General features: G+C 50.1%; 1 protein-coding gene across 1 annotated transcript in view; it reads right to left on the bottom strand.

The window, feature by feature from the left end:
- Positions 1–14,369, bottom strand: part of telo2 (TEL2, telomere maintenance 2, homolog (S. cerevisiae)) — a 30,444-nt gene extending 16,075 nt beyond the window's left edge. The window contains 7 exon segments of the mRNA XM_086000978.1: positions 382–450; positions 769–871; positions 1,269–1,416; positions 7,796–7,864; positions 12,802–13,079; positions 13,547–13,758; positions 13,761–14,369. Coding sequence (XP_085857104.1) covers positions 382–450; positions 769–871; positions 1,269–1,416; positions 7,796–7,864; positions 12,802–13,079; positions 13,547–13,758; positions 13,761–13,880 — 999 coding nt within the window. The 5' untranslated portion in view covers positions 13,881–14,369.
- Between the last annotated feature and the right edge of the window lie 299 nt (positions 14,370–14,668).

Genomic DNA, 14,668 nt, shown 5'->3' on the forward strand with positions numbered 1-14,668 from the left:
TCATTATGTGGAGACTTTGGGATTCAGGAATCACTTTCCCAGCTTCTGAACTTTCCACTGCCCCCGGACCCCAGAACTGCTGCCGCAACCCCACGAGAGACTCCACGACCACACCCACCACCCGAGTGACGCCGCAACCCCTCCCCGCCCCAAGTGTCGCCGCAATCCCTCCCCCGAGCGTCGCCGCGACCCCTCCCCCAAGCGTCGCCGCGACCCCTCCCCGAGCGTCGCCGCGACCCCTCCCCCGAGCGTCGCCGCGACCCCTCCCCCGAGCGTCGCCGTGACCCCTCCCCCAAGCGTCGCAGCGACCCCTCCCACCCGAGTGACGCCACGGCTCCTCCCCTGCCCCGCCTCGAGTGACACCACGACCACCCCCCTTACCTCCATCAACAAGGAGCCCCGAGACTTCTCTCCGGCTAGATATCCCAGCAGGCTTTGTAGCACAGCGGTCTGCAGCAGAGAGACAACATCAGGCACCGTTATAACAGCAACGGGTTACATCTCAACCCCCACCCACCCCAGCCCCCACCCACCCCAGCCCCCCCCACCCACCCTCCCCCCCCCGCGTCCCAGCCCCCCACCCCCTCCCATACCCCCCACCCCAGCCCAGCCCCCCCCAACCGCCCCCCCAGCCACCCGCCCCCACACCTCCCCTCACTGGACACCCTAATCCAATATGTCAGGATGTCTGCATATATGGTTTAAAACCCATTCCCACGAGTTTGCCGATCTCTCCCATCGCCACCCCACCCCCCAATCTGTACGCACCTTATGGTGATATTGCAAGAGCAGGAATTTATGCGTTAGAACAAACTCGGCCTTCTTGTTCTTCAGCACGATGCTGCCTAGCAACCGAGACAACACCTCTGGCCTGTCAGAAAAAAGGCAAAGTTTAAAAAACAAGTTACGACTGTGCAGCCCCTTTTAAGGAGTGCTCACTGGGGAGAACTCCCCTGCTCTTCTTCGAATAGTGCCACTGGATCTTTTACGTCCCCCGTCCCCCCCGAGGGGGCAGACGGGGCCTCGGTTTAAGGTCTCGTCACTCCCTCAGTACTGCACTGGGAATTTCAGCCTGGATTTGTGCTGAAGTCTCTGGAGTGGGGCTTGAACCCACAACCTTCTGACTCAGTGGCGAGGGTGCTACCCACTGAGCCACGGCTGACACCTGCTTCTAGCCGCTGTGTGTTCAGGCTGGGAGCAGGTGATGTTCAAGTCCTGCTCCCCGGACCTCGCGCTCTCACTCAATGTTCTGCGAAGTCCACACTCACCCTGCCGCTAACCGGACCAGGCCTGAAACCACGCTCTCCATCCAACGTTCCGGCACATTCTCCACCAATTTCCAGCTGATCCGCTGCCAAATGCAATCCGATTGGGTGAGAAGAGTTAGCCTTGGCACCAACACTTGCAGAACCGCATCTGAGGGAACATGAGTCAATCAGAGACAAGCAATGACTGTATAGCACGGGCTCGATGGGTCAGGTGGTCTGTGTTAATTCAAGGGGGAGTGTTATATCACACACTTCACATACAGACAGCACCAGGGGCTGCTGCACCTACCCTCACTACATAGTTTAAATATTCATGTCTCCGTCACATTGGGGAGAGCGTTCCAGATTTCCACTACCCTTTGTGTGAAAACAGCCTTCCTGATTTCATTCCTGAACGGCCTAGCTCTAATTTTAAGATTATTTCCCCTTATTCAGGATTTCCCCACCAGAGGAAATAGTTTCTCTCTATCTTCCCTATCGAATCCCTTTATCATTTCAAACACCTCAATTAGATCACCCCTCAACCTTCTATACTCAAGGGTCTCTGTGAAAATAATTATCTCCTAGCTTCAACCTAGTTCTGTTCTTTCGTAACTTACATTCATGTCCCCTGGCCCTCTCAAACCCGTCCAACTCAAACAGCCTATTCACAAGGACCAAATCTAATCCTTTCATTATTTTAAAGGCCTCAATCAAACCTCCTCAAAGTCTACTCTTTCCTAGCGTGAAAGGCCCTGATGTCTCAACCTACTGTGGTACCTGAGGGTAATCGATCGGCTGCCCCTCCCCGGGGTCTCTATATCAGCCGCCACATCAAAGCTTTCACTCACACCCTGTTCACGTCAGGTGCAACCACTTCAGTTGGTTTACATTATCACTCCCGTCTCCCCTCCTCTCCTGAAGGCTCCGACTCTCGCTGGGGTACGGTGCCAAGGGCATTTTCTAATCTTCCAGCACCGTGCCATTCTTTATATTAGTGTCAGACTGCTATTCTACCGCAAAAGGCATCACAGCCAAGGCCAATCCTGTCCTCACTGGACATCCACACGCACTTTTCACCAGGGGGTCATGGGATATCTGTAATGTATATACCTTTAAGGGGGGAACTACTTTTTACAGCTCATGTATACTGTAGTACCGGCAGTGACCACACCTGTATATAGCACTGAGTAGTAATCTGTACAGGCAGTTCCACTGTGAGCCACGTTGAGTAAACACCTGTTGTACCGTTTCTCCTGCAGTCTGTGTCTTATTATACACAGACACAACATTGGCGACAAGGCAAGTTCGAACCTACCTGCAACTCTGCATCACCTCCCGGGGATTCGTTCCTGGAGATCAGTGGATTGGAGGTCAAGGCCAGAGACTCGGGCGTCGACCACGGGCAACCGCCCGGTCATCCAGCAGAGACTCGAGAATTGCGGGGGAGGCTGTCGAGAGCCAGGCTTGGCTTTCCAGTCGAGGTGGTCCAGCGAAACGGGCTGGCAACAGGTAGTGCGCAGACCCTTCCCGGACAGCGGTGGGCTAGAGCCCGACCGAGCGGCACAGCAAAGGGCCGAGCAGCGTCGACGGGGGAGAGAGAGAGAGAGGGCAGAGCGCACAGGGCGCAGCCGGTGTTCAGGGGCCGAGCAGCGTCGAAGAGAGGGAGAGAGAGACACGCAGAAACCCACGAGGCGCTGCCATTGCCACGAGGACCGCCGAGAGCGGCGTTGACAGCAGCGCAGGAGAAGCGCGCGAAACCTACAGGGCGCCGCCATTGCCACGAGAGCCACTGGGAGCGGCGTTGGCAGCAGCGGGGGAGGAAGGAAAGCGCGGGAGACGCCATTTTAAACCACACCCAAAATGCCGAAGAGTGGCAGTATCACCGCATTTGACAATGAAGTCGAAGATTGGACTACATATGTCGAACGAATAGAGGTGTACTGCAAGGCAAACGAGGTGTCAGATGACAAGAAAGCGTCGGTATTGTTAAATTTAATGGGTGCAAAGACGTATGGTTTATTACAAAATCTAGTAACCCCAACGAAGCCAATGGAAAAGAGTTTTGAAGACATAGTAACGATACTACAGGAACATTTAAACCCCACACCGCTGCTGATAGCAGAAAGATTCAAGTTTCACAAACGGAACCAGCATAAGGATGAAAGCAATGCTGATTATTTAACAGAACTGCGCAAACTATCGAAACACTGCCAGTTTGGAGCGGGACTGGCAGATACCTTAAGGGACAAGTTTGTGTGTGGGCTTCAAAGTGAAGGAACCCAGAAACGGCTTTTATCTGAAAAGGACCTTACGCTGGAAAAGGCTTTCAGCATTGCGGTATCATATGAAGCAGCAGCACGGGGCACTGCAGAGATACAACAGAGACCGCAAGAATATGGCACAAACGAAATGTCATATGGAACAGAGGAGTGCTATCGCTGCGGCAGAACAACACACGACCAGAATGATTGCTGGTTCAAAGACAAAGTGTGCAGACAGTGTGGAAAAGTAGGACACATAGCACGAGTCTGCAGGTCGGGAAAGAAAACCAGCAATAAGAAACCTACCAAAGAAAAGTACAAGAAGGTACATAAGATGACGGAGAATAGTTCAGACGAACAAAAGAGTGATAACGACTCCGAAAGCAGGGAACGGAGTTGTCTGAAACTACATAATGTGATCACAACGGAGGATCACCGAACCATTTGGGTCACTCTCAAGATAGCAGGAGTCCAGGTAAAGATGGAATTGGACACAGGATCAGCCCTAACAGTCATAAACCGATGGGACTACGAGCGGCTATTCTCACACATACCCTTGAGAGACACAAAAATTATTTTGAAGACGTACACGGGGCAAAAAGTCTACCCCAAAGGAAAAATAAGCGTGACCGTTATATATAACGGTAAGGAAACACCAAAACTAGACCTGTATGTATTGCAAGATGGAGGACCACCATTACTGGGACGTGAATGGATCCGGAAAATACAACTGGATTGGCATTCCATACAGGCACTGACTGTGGCTGACAAAAAGGATGACGACGTCACACCTGGGCGACTGTCAAAGATCCTAACTGACGCGAAAGAAGTGTTCCAGCAAGGACTCGGAACACTAAAAGGCATGACAGTGACGATTAAAATTGAAGAAAACGCAAGCCCAAAATTTTTTAAGGCCAGACCGGTACCTTATGCGATCCGCCCAGCTGTCGAAGCAGAGCTGGAGAGTCTGGAACGTTCAGGTGTACTGTCCAAGGTAGACTGGAGTGAGTGGGCTACACCCATCGTCCCTGTGATGAAAAAGTCATTGAGCAGCACGCCTGGGGAACCAAGGAAGGTTCGCATCTGTGGGGACTTTAAGGTAACAGTGAACCCGGTCCTTCACACCGTACAATATCCACTTCCGCGGATTGAAGATATTTTCGCCTCGCTATCTGGAGGGAAACGCTTCACTAAGATTGATCTGGCCCAGGCGTATCTGCAAATGGAGGTAGAAGAAGCATCAAAAAAAAACTCACAATCAACACCCATAAAGGTCTCTACCAATACAACCGGCTGGTATTCGGGGTAGCATCAGCTCTGGCTATTTGGCAGAGGGCAATGGAACAAGTCCTGCAAGGGATCCCAGGGACCCAGTGTTATTTGGACGACATCCTGGTCACGGGCGAAAATGACAGTGATCACCTTGCCAACCTGGAGCAGGTGCTCACTAGATTGCAGGAATATGGGCTCCGAGCTAACCGCCCCAAATGCGAGTTTTTTAGAAAACAGATCTCGTATTGTGGCCACGTTATCGATAAAGAGGGGTTACATAAGTCCCCAGAGAAGATTGAGGCAGTAGTCAAGGCTCCAGCACCGGAAAATGTGTCACAACTGAGGTCGTTCCTTGGGCTGGTAAACTACTACCATAAGTTCTTGCCAAATTTGTCTACAATACTACACCCACTGAACACCCTACTGCAAACTGGGGTGCCATGGAAGTGGAGTGACGAATGTAGATGAGCTTTCCAGAAGAGCAAAGCACTAATCACATCGAAAGAGGTATTGGCCCATTACAACCCGGCATTACCTATTCGGTTGGCATGTGATGCGTCACCCTACGGCATAGGAGCGGTGCTGTCGCACAAATTCTCGGACAGCTCAGAGAGGCCAGTAGCCTTTGCGTCATGATCACTAACCTCAGCCGAGCGTAACTACGCCCAGATTGACAGGGAGGCCCTCAGCCTAGTGTGGGGAGTGAAAAAGTTCAATCACTATCTGCACGGGCAGAAATTCACCTTGCTGACTGATCACCAGCCTCTTGTCTCCATTTTTAATCCGAAGAAGGGCGTTCCGGTGATGACTGCGCAACGACTACAAAGATAGTCACTTTTTCTAGGGGCACACCACTATGAGATTGAATATAAGGGCACGAAACAGCATGGAAATGCTGATGGGCTATCACGCCTGCCACTGCCTACTGCGGAGGAAGCACCAGCAGTGGATCCTGTCAAAATATTCCATTCGACTATAGTTGAATATCTACCGGTAACTAACGCTTGTATCGAAAAGGAAACCCGAAATGACCCGACACTGTCGCGGGTATATGATTTGACGGTGAAGGGATGGCCAGCACATGGCGACTCACTGTTGCCAGCATTCTCGACAAGGAGAGAACAGCTGTCAGTGTGCCGGGGGACCTTGATGTGTGGATCCCGAGTGGTAATTCCACCCAAGTTAAGGGATAGAGTGCTCAATGAGCTTCATGAGGGTCATCTGGGAGGGGTAAAAATGAAAAGCCTAGCCAGGGCTTATGTGTGGTGGCCGGGAATCGATAAACAAATTGAGGACCTGACCAAGAGCTGCTCAGGATGCCAGAGAGTCCAAAATGCACCACCACAGGCCCCTCTACACCCATGGGAGTGGCCCTCATCTCCATGGCAACGGGTGCATATTGATTTTGCTGGTCCATTCATGGACTCAATGTTTTTAATAGCCGTGGATGCGCACTCGAAATGGCCTGAGGTCATCAAAATGTCCTCCACCACCACGGAGAAAACTATTGCAGTCCTACGGACCATTTTTGCCAGGAATGGCTTGCCAGAACAGATTTGCTCCGACAACGGACCACAGTTAGTGTCCGAAGAGTTCCGGAGGTTCTTGAAAAAGAATGGGGTAAGGCATTACACATCCGCCCCGTATCATCCAGCCACTAATGGATTGGCTGAGAGGTTCGTACAAACCTTTAAGAAGGCAATAAAGGCTATGTACAATGACAACATTCCACTGCAGCACAAGGTGGACAATTTCCTGTTCACCTACTGGAATGCGACACATGCAGTCACCAACCAGGCCCCAGCCATGATGTTCTTTGACCGAAGGTTAAGATCTCGCCTGGATTTGCTCAGACCAAACGTACAAAGAGATGTTGAGAGTAAGCAATTCCAGCACATCCATGAGAAGCCAACAAGGAGCTTCAATGTAGGGCAACCAGTCTTGGCCCGCGACTACCGAACAGAAAAATGGCAGCCAGGAACAATATGCACACGGCAGGGCCCACTAATGTACACAGTGGACGTTGGGGAGAGCATCGTGAGACGCCATGCTGACCAGATCCTAGAGTCACAGGAACAAGTCAACCCCATGCCTCGCCCATACGTACCTGGTGATGAACCCGACGTACAGGTCGCATCTACCCCAGAAACAGTAGCATCGGAAGCTGATGAACCAACCGACGACAGGGGGCCAGAATCGCCTCCACACCAAGAGCAAGACACTCGGGAAAGGCGCTATCCAGAAAGGATCAGGAAGCCTCCCCAAAGACTGAATATATAAATAGACTATTTTCAGCTAATGTTGCATGTTAAAAGTGTTAATTGTAATTCGTTTGATATTTAATTGTTAAATGAGTGTTATGGTACTGTTAATCTAAAAGGGGAGGAATTGTAATGTATATACCTTTAAGGGGGGAACTACTTTTTACAGCTCATGTATACTGTAGTACCGGCAGTGACCACACCTGTATATAGCACTGAGTAGTAATCTGTACAGGCAGTTCCACTGTGAGCCACGTTGAGTAAACACCTGTTGTACCGTTTCTCCTGCAGTCTGTGTCTTATTATACACAGATACAACAATATCGATCAGATGCGTCAACCTTGGCTAACCTAGGGGTACTGAGGCCGGCTGAAGCTCCCATACTGCACTTTGGCAGAGACCAGCTAATGCAGGAATCTAACCCAGTAGCAACCTGTACACACATGGCTGATGTCCAATCACAGTCCCTCAGAGGCTCAGCAGGTACTAGCCCAGGAAGTACCGGCCCACTCAGACCAGGAGGGTCCCAGGTTTAACACCTGGAAAGGCAGGCTCAGGCTAGGCTGTAACATTATTTCCCCCCCCCCCCCCCCTCCGCCCCAAATAACCTCTCGACACTGGGGTAATTTTAACCTAACCAGCCCACACTTTGAGGGGTCACGGGCTGAGCGGTTAGTTCAGGGGTTATGTCTCGCAGAGTCACGCCGAGGGGACACGCCCTGTACCCCCACCAGTGTGACACTCACTCACCACTGTGTCCCTGTACGCAGATCTTCCCCAGCAGCTGAGACACGAAGGAGAGAGAACAGTCCATGCCACCTGAGACAGAACACAAGATAGAGTCAGGGTGCAGCACTCAATGATTTAACCCCTCACTACCCATAGTCCACAACAGACTAAAGCCAGCGTGCTTCAATTTTGTGTCAATACTCTCACTTCAGCTCAGACTGTTCCCACCCCCAGTGAGAGACTTGTACCCAGCAGTATGTCCCCCTAATACCACAGCTCAAAACATTCTCTCCTGCCACACTTGGGAAGGTTTGGAAGGGCAGAATCTATCGCTGTGTGCTGGCTCAGCTTGGCTCAGTGGGCAACACTCTCACCTCTTGAGTCAGAAGGTCGTGGGTTCAAGCCTCACTCCAGGGACTTGAGCACATAATCCAGTCCGACACTCCCAGTGCAGTACTGAGGGAGTGCTGCACTGCCTGAGGTGTCGTCCTTCAGAAGAAACGTTAAACCGAGGCCCTCTCATGTGGACGTAGATGATGCTATTCGAGAAGAGCAGGAGAGTTCTCCCGGTGCCCTGGCCAATATTCCTCCCTCAACCAACACCACCAAAGAGATAGATAAATTAATGACAACTACATGTGCAGGAAGTGCATCCAGCTGCAGCTACTGACAGACCGCACTGCGGCGCTGGAGCTGCGATTGGATGCATACTGGAGTGTTCACGATGCTCGAGACGTCGTGAATAGCACGTTTACAGAGTTGGACACACTGCAGGTAGAGGTTGGACAGGAAGAAAGGGAATGGGTGACCAACAGGCAGAGTACAAGGCGCAGGCAGGTAGTGCAGGGGTCCCCTGTGGACATCCCCCTCTCAAACAGATACACCACTTTGAGTGCTGTTGGGGGGGATGGCTTACCAGAGGAAAGCAGCAGCAGCCAACTTCCTGGCACCAGGGGTGGCTCTGCTGCACAGCACGGGAGGAAAAAGAGGGGTAGAGCTATAGTAATAGGGGATTCTATTGTAAGGGGAATAGATAGGCGTTTCTGCGGTCGCAAACGAGACTCCAGGATGGTGTGTTACCTCCCTGGTGCAAGGGTCAAGGATGTCTCAGAGCGGCTGCAGAACACCTTGGAAGGGGAGGGTGAACAGCCAGTTGTCGTGGTGCATATAGGGACCAACGATATAGGTAAAAAGCGGGATGAGGTCCTAAAAGCGGAATATAGGGAGTTAGGAGGTAAATTTTAAAAAAGGACCTCAAAGGTAGTAATCTCAGGATTGCCACCAGTGCCACGTGCTAGTCAGAGTAGAAATAGAAGGATATTTCAGATGAATACGTGGCTAGAGGAATGGTGCAACGGGGAGGGATTCAAGTTCCTGGGACATTGGAACCGGTTCTGGGAGAGGTGGGACCAGTTCAAACCGGACGGTTTGCACCTGGGCAGGGCTGGAACCGATGTCCTAGGGGGGAGTGTTTGCTAGTGCTCTGGGGGAGGGTTTAAACTAAAATGGCAGGGGGTTGGGAACCTGAGCAGGGAGACAGAGGAAAGGGAAACAAAGATAAAAGCAAAAGATAGGGAGGAGAAAAACAAAAGTGGCAGTCAGAGAAATCAACGTTTTAAATCAAACGTGGCCACAGTAAATAATAATTCTAATAGGTCTAAGAGCGTTAAAAAAACAAGCCTGAAGGCTTTGTGTCTTAATGCGAGGAGCATTCGTAATAAGGTGGATGAATTGGCTGCGCAAATAGAGGTAAATGAATATGATTTGGTTGGGATTACGGAAACGTGGCTCAAGGATGGCCAAGGCTGGGAACTCAACATCCAGGGGTATTCGATATTCAGCAAAGATAGCCAAAAAGGAAAGGGAGGTGGGGTAGCATGACTGGTTAAAGAAGGGATTAACACAATTGTAAGGAAGGATATTAGCTCTGATGATGTGGAATCTGTGTGGGTAGAATTGAGAAATACTAAGGGGCAGAAAACGTTAGTGGGAGTGGTATATAGACCTCCAAACAGTAAGGCGAAGTTTGGGGATGGCATTAAAAGGGAAATTAAAGAAGCGTGCAATAAGGGCACAGCAGTCATCATGGGTGACTTTAATCTACATATAGATTGGGCTAACCAAATTAGTAACAATACTGTGGAGGAGGAATTCCTGGAGTGTTTACTGGAGTGTTTACGGGATGGTTTCCTGGACCAATATGTCGAGGAACCAACCAGAGATCAGGCCATCTTAGACTGGGTATTATGTAACGAGAAAAGATTAATTAGCAATCTTGTTGTATGAGGCCCCTTGGGTCGGAGCGATCATAATATGATCGAATTCTTCATTAAGATGAAGAATGAAGTAGTTGACTCAGAGACGAGGGTCCTAAATTTAAATAAAGGAAACTACGATGGTCTGAGAAGCGAGTTGGGTAGGATTGATTGGGGAATGTCACTCAAAGGGTTGATAGTGGATAGGCAATGGCAAACATTCAAAGACCGAATGGATGAACTACAGAATTTGTTCATCCCAGTTTGGCATAAAAATAAAACAAAAAAGGTGACTCAACCGTGGCTAACAAGGGAAATTAGGGATAGCATAAGATCCAAGGAGAGGACATATAAATTGGCCAGAAAAAGCAATAATCCTGAGGATTGGGAGCAGTTTAGGATTCAACAAAGGAGGACAAAGGGATTAATTAAGAAGGGGAAAATAGAATATGAGAGTAAGCCCACAGGGAACATAAAAACTGAGTGTAAAAGCTGTTATAGATACGTGAAGAGAAAAAGATTGGTGAAGTCAAGCGTAGGTCCCTTGCAGTCAGAATCAGGGGAATTTATAATGGGGAACAAAGAAATGGCAGACCAACTAAATACATATTTTGGTTCTGTCTTCACAAAGGAGGACACAAATAACCTCCCAGAGATGCCGGGGAACATAGGGTCTGATGAAAGGGTGGAACTGAAAGAAATCAGTATTTGTAGAGAAATGGTGTTAGGAAAATTGATGGGACTGAGGCCGATAAATCCCCAGGGCCTGATAATCTACATCCTAGGGTACTTAAGGAAGTGGCCCTAGAAATAGTAGATGCATTGCTGGTCATCTTCCAGAACTCGATAGACTCTGGAACAGTACCCATGGATTGGAGGGTAGCTAATGTTACCCCACTATTCAAAAAAGGTGGTAGAGAAAAAGCGGGGAATTATAGACCGGTAAGCCTGACATCGGTCGTGGGGAAAATGCTAGAGTCCATTATAAAAGATGTAATAGCAGAGCACTTGGAAAGCAGTGACAGGATCGGACAAAGTCAACATGGATTTACAAAAGGTAAATCGTGCTTGACTAATCTACTGGAATTTTTTTGAGGATGTAACTGGTAAAATAGATAAGGGAGAACCGGTGGATGTGGTGTATTTGGACTTTCAGAAGGCTTTCGATAAGGTCCCGCATAAGAGATTAGCGTGCAAAATTAAGGCACATGGGATTGGGGGCAAGGTATTGTCTTGGATAGAGAACTGGTTGGCGGATAGAAAGCAAAGAGTTGGAATAAACGGGTCGTTTTCCGAGTGGCAGGCAGTGACTAGTGGGGTACCGCAAGGATCGGTCCTAGGACCCCAGCTGTTCACAATATATATTAATGATCTGGACGAGGGAATTGGATGTAATATCTCCAAATTTGCAGACGACACAAAGCTGGGTGGGAGGGTATGCTGTGAGGAGGATGTCGTAAAACTCCAGTACGATTTGGACAGGTTGGGTGATTGGGCAGAAACATGGCAAATGCACTATAATGTGGATAAATGCGAGGTTATCCACTTTGGTGGCAAAAACAGGAAGGCAGACTATTATTTGAATGGCAATAGATTGGGAGAAGAGGAAGTGCAAAGAGACCTGGGTGTTCTTGTGCAGCAGTCGCTGAAGGTAACCATGCAGGTACAGCAGGCGGTTAAGAAGGCAAATGGTATGTTGGCCTTTGTAGCAAGAGGGTTCGAGTACAGGAACAGGGATGTCTTGCTGCAGTTGTACAGGGCCTTGGTGAGACCGTACCTTGAGTATTGTGTGCAGTTTTGGTCACCTTATCTGAGGAAGGACGTTCTTGCCATGGAAGGAGTGCAGCGAGATTCACCAGGCTGATACCTGGGATGGCAGGAATGACGTATGAGGAGAGATTGTGTCGATTGGGCTTATACTCACTGGAGTTTAGAAGATTGAGAGGGGATCTCATCGAAACCTATAAAATTCTGTCAGGCCTGGACAGACTAGATGCAGGAAGGACGTTTCCGATGGCCGGGGAGTCCAGAACCAGGGGTCATAGTCTAAGGATAAGGGGTAAGCCATTTAGGACTGAAATGAGGAGGAATTTCTTCACCAGAGAGTGGTGAACCTGTGGAATTCTCTGCCACAGAGGGCAGTGGAGGCCAGTTCATTAAATATATTCAAGAAGGAGTTGGATATATTTCTTAAGGCTAAAGGGATCAAGGGATATGGGGAGAAGGCAGGGACAGGGTACTGAATTTGGATGATCAGCCATGATCTCATTGAATGGCAGAGCAGGCTCGAGGGGCCGAATGGCCTACTCCTGCTCCTATCTTCTATGTTTCTATGTCAAATCATTTCATTGCTGTTTGCAGGATCTCAGGTATCTGAAATTAATCATTGCCACATCCAGCTACATAACAGTGACAGCATTTCAAAGTATCAAGTCAGGATGGTGTGTGACTTGGGTGGGAACTTGCAGGTGCTGGTTTTCCCATACACCTGCTGCCCATGTCTTCCTAGATGGTAGAGGGCACGGGTTTGGGAGGTGCTGCTGAAGAAGCCTTGGCGAGTTGCTGCAGTGCATCTTGTACATAGTATGCACTGCAATCATGGTGCATTGGTGGTGGAGGGAGTGAAGGTGGTGGAGGGAGTGAAGGTGGTGGAGGGAGTGAATGTTTAAGCTGGTGGATAGGATGCCAATCAAGTTTGTTTGGATTTAAAGGCCTCTTCTAGTTGCTAAAGACTGTTTGTGTTCCATCACATCACACCATGGCCTTTCTCACCTTTCAGTCGCTGACAGGTTCTCTCCAGCACAGACAGCATCTCCCGGCCCAACAGCGGGTAGTAGCTCTGAGGGTAGAATGTCGCCTGGTTGTTCTGCTCCAGTTTATTTGCCATGTGATCTGCCAATGAAGCAATTTTGTTCAGTAGTGTCTCTCGCAGACTGGCCAAGTGCGGCGAGGCGTGTTCCTGACAAACTTCCCAGATCAGCTGGGCCATCCGGCCGGCCCGAAGGAACTGCTCCAGAATCTCCACACATCGCTCCTGCCGTAAGCTTGGCCTGTGACACAAAACCACATTGCGGCAGATTCAAACGTGAATCCGACCCCAGCTCCCCATCCCATGCCACCCAACAAAGGGCAGCCTGTGACCCGCTGTCACCTGGTGGAAATTCCCGGGAGCGCGTCAACATTTACAGACGGTCCCTGGGAGCGCGCCAACATTTACAGACGGTCCCTGGGAGCGCGTCAACATTTACAGACGGTCCCTGGGAGCGCGTCAACATTTACAGACGGTCCCTGGGAGCGCGTCAACATTTACAGACGGTCCCTGGGAGTGTGTTAACATTTACAAGCGGTCCCCAAATGTTGTGCAGACACAGCCCACATTCGGGAAGACTGAATCTTTAAATGTAGTTGGGTGTTTTTTCCACAGTTGAGTAGGCGCAGTAGGACAATTTCACACACCCACCATTGCCAGTGACAATCAATCATTCAGCACAGGGTGTCACCCATGTTGTGAGATTACCTGGCCGCAGTGATGGTGTCCAGCAGTACCAGGTATGCTTGTTGCGGAGGGCCATCCAGAAAGAAGCCATCCAATAATTCTTTTTCCTGGTCAACAGGCAGCAACTGCAGCCAATCAGCACTGAGATTACTGGTCAGGACCTGTAGGAACCGGGAATAGTGTGCATTCACAAACTCTTCTCTCTGCCACGAGGGTTTGGCGGCCTCGGTACCTACCCCAGGTACTGCTTCACAGACCGCAAGGTGCGCGTGATTTCCACACTGTCCCTGGAGGAGGACAGAGTAACAACTGCTTGTCTGACGATGCAACGTACTTCAAGAATTTCAGGCTCCATGGTTGTGAAGATCCTAGAAAAGTCAGATACACACACACACAGGAAAAAAGTTACAAATTTAGGTAAAACCAACCTCCAGCTCCTTGAATATTACACCCAAGTCCTTGAACTTTGCAGTTTCTATTTAGTAAACAACAGAGTTTAAAGTCACCACAAATAGACGAGCCTCTAAAGTCTCAGATTCTCGGTCTGTGCTTGTTTGTTGATGACAGTCAGGGTGAAGGATGCTACAATGGCTAGGCTTGACTGACAGAGGGGGTGGGGAATATCCGCAGGGTTCCCTCTCTACCGGTTTGCTGGAGTGCATGTGTACAGGTGAAGACAACACCAGGCTAAACACGGTCAGACAGCCTGCGGCTGCAAGATTCCCTGTCTCGGGTCACACAGTTCAGTGAAGTACCAGAGGTGAGCAGCTGTGGAACTTGTGCCCCAGCAAGGAGCCACTGCCTTAAGGAGAATGCAAATAACTAAAATACAACTGCACACCTGATAAAAACATCCAAAAGCATAGGACAGAAAAAAAACTCAAAACCCCAGGCCTGACCGTCCTGTATCCCCTCCTCGTCCCTTTCCCCTCCCTATCCCCCCACCCCGTCCCTCTCTCTCCCGATCCCCCCGTTTTCTCCTCTCCCCAGGCCCCTCTCTCTCCCCTCCCCTCTCTCCCCCCCCACCCATCTCTCTCTCTCTCTCTCCCCCCCTCTCTACCCCTCCTTCTCTCTCCTGCTACACCTCCCTCTCCCCTCCTTCTCACTCTCCTCCCTTCCCCGCCCCCTCTACTCCCTCCCCTC

The sequence above is a fragment of the Somniosus microcephalus genome, chromosome 11 (genome assembly GCF_052327205.1).
Source record: "Somniosus microcephalus isolate GS21.2 chromosome 11, FLI_Smic_1.0, whole genome shotgun sequence".
In the NCBI taxonomy this organism is placed as follows: domain Eukaryota; kingdom Metazoa; phylum Chordata; class Chondrichthyes; order Squaliformes; family Somniosidae; genus Somniosus; species Somniosus microcephalus.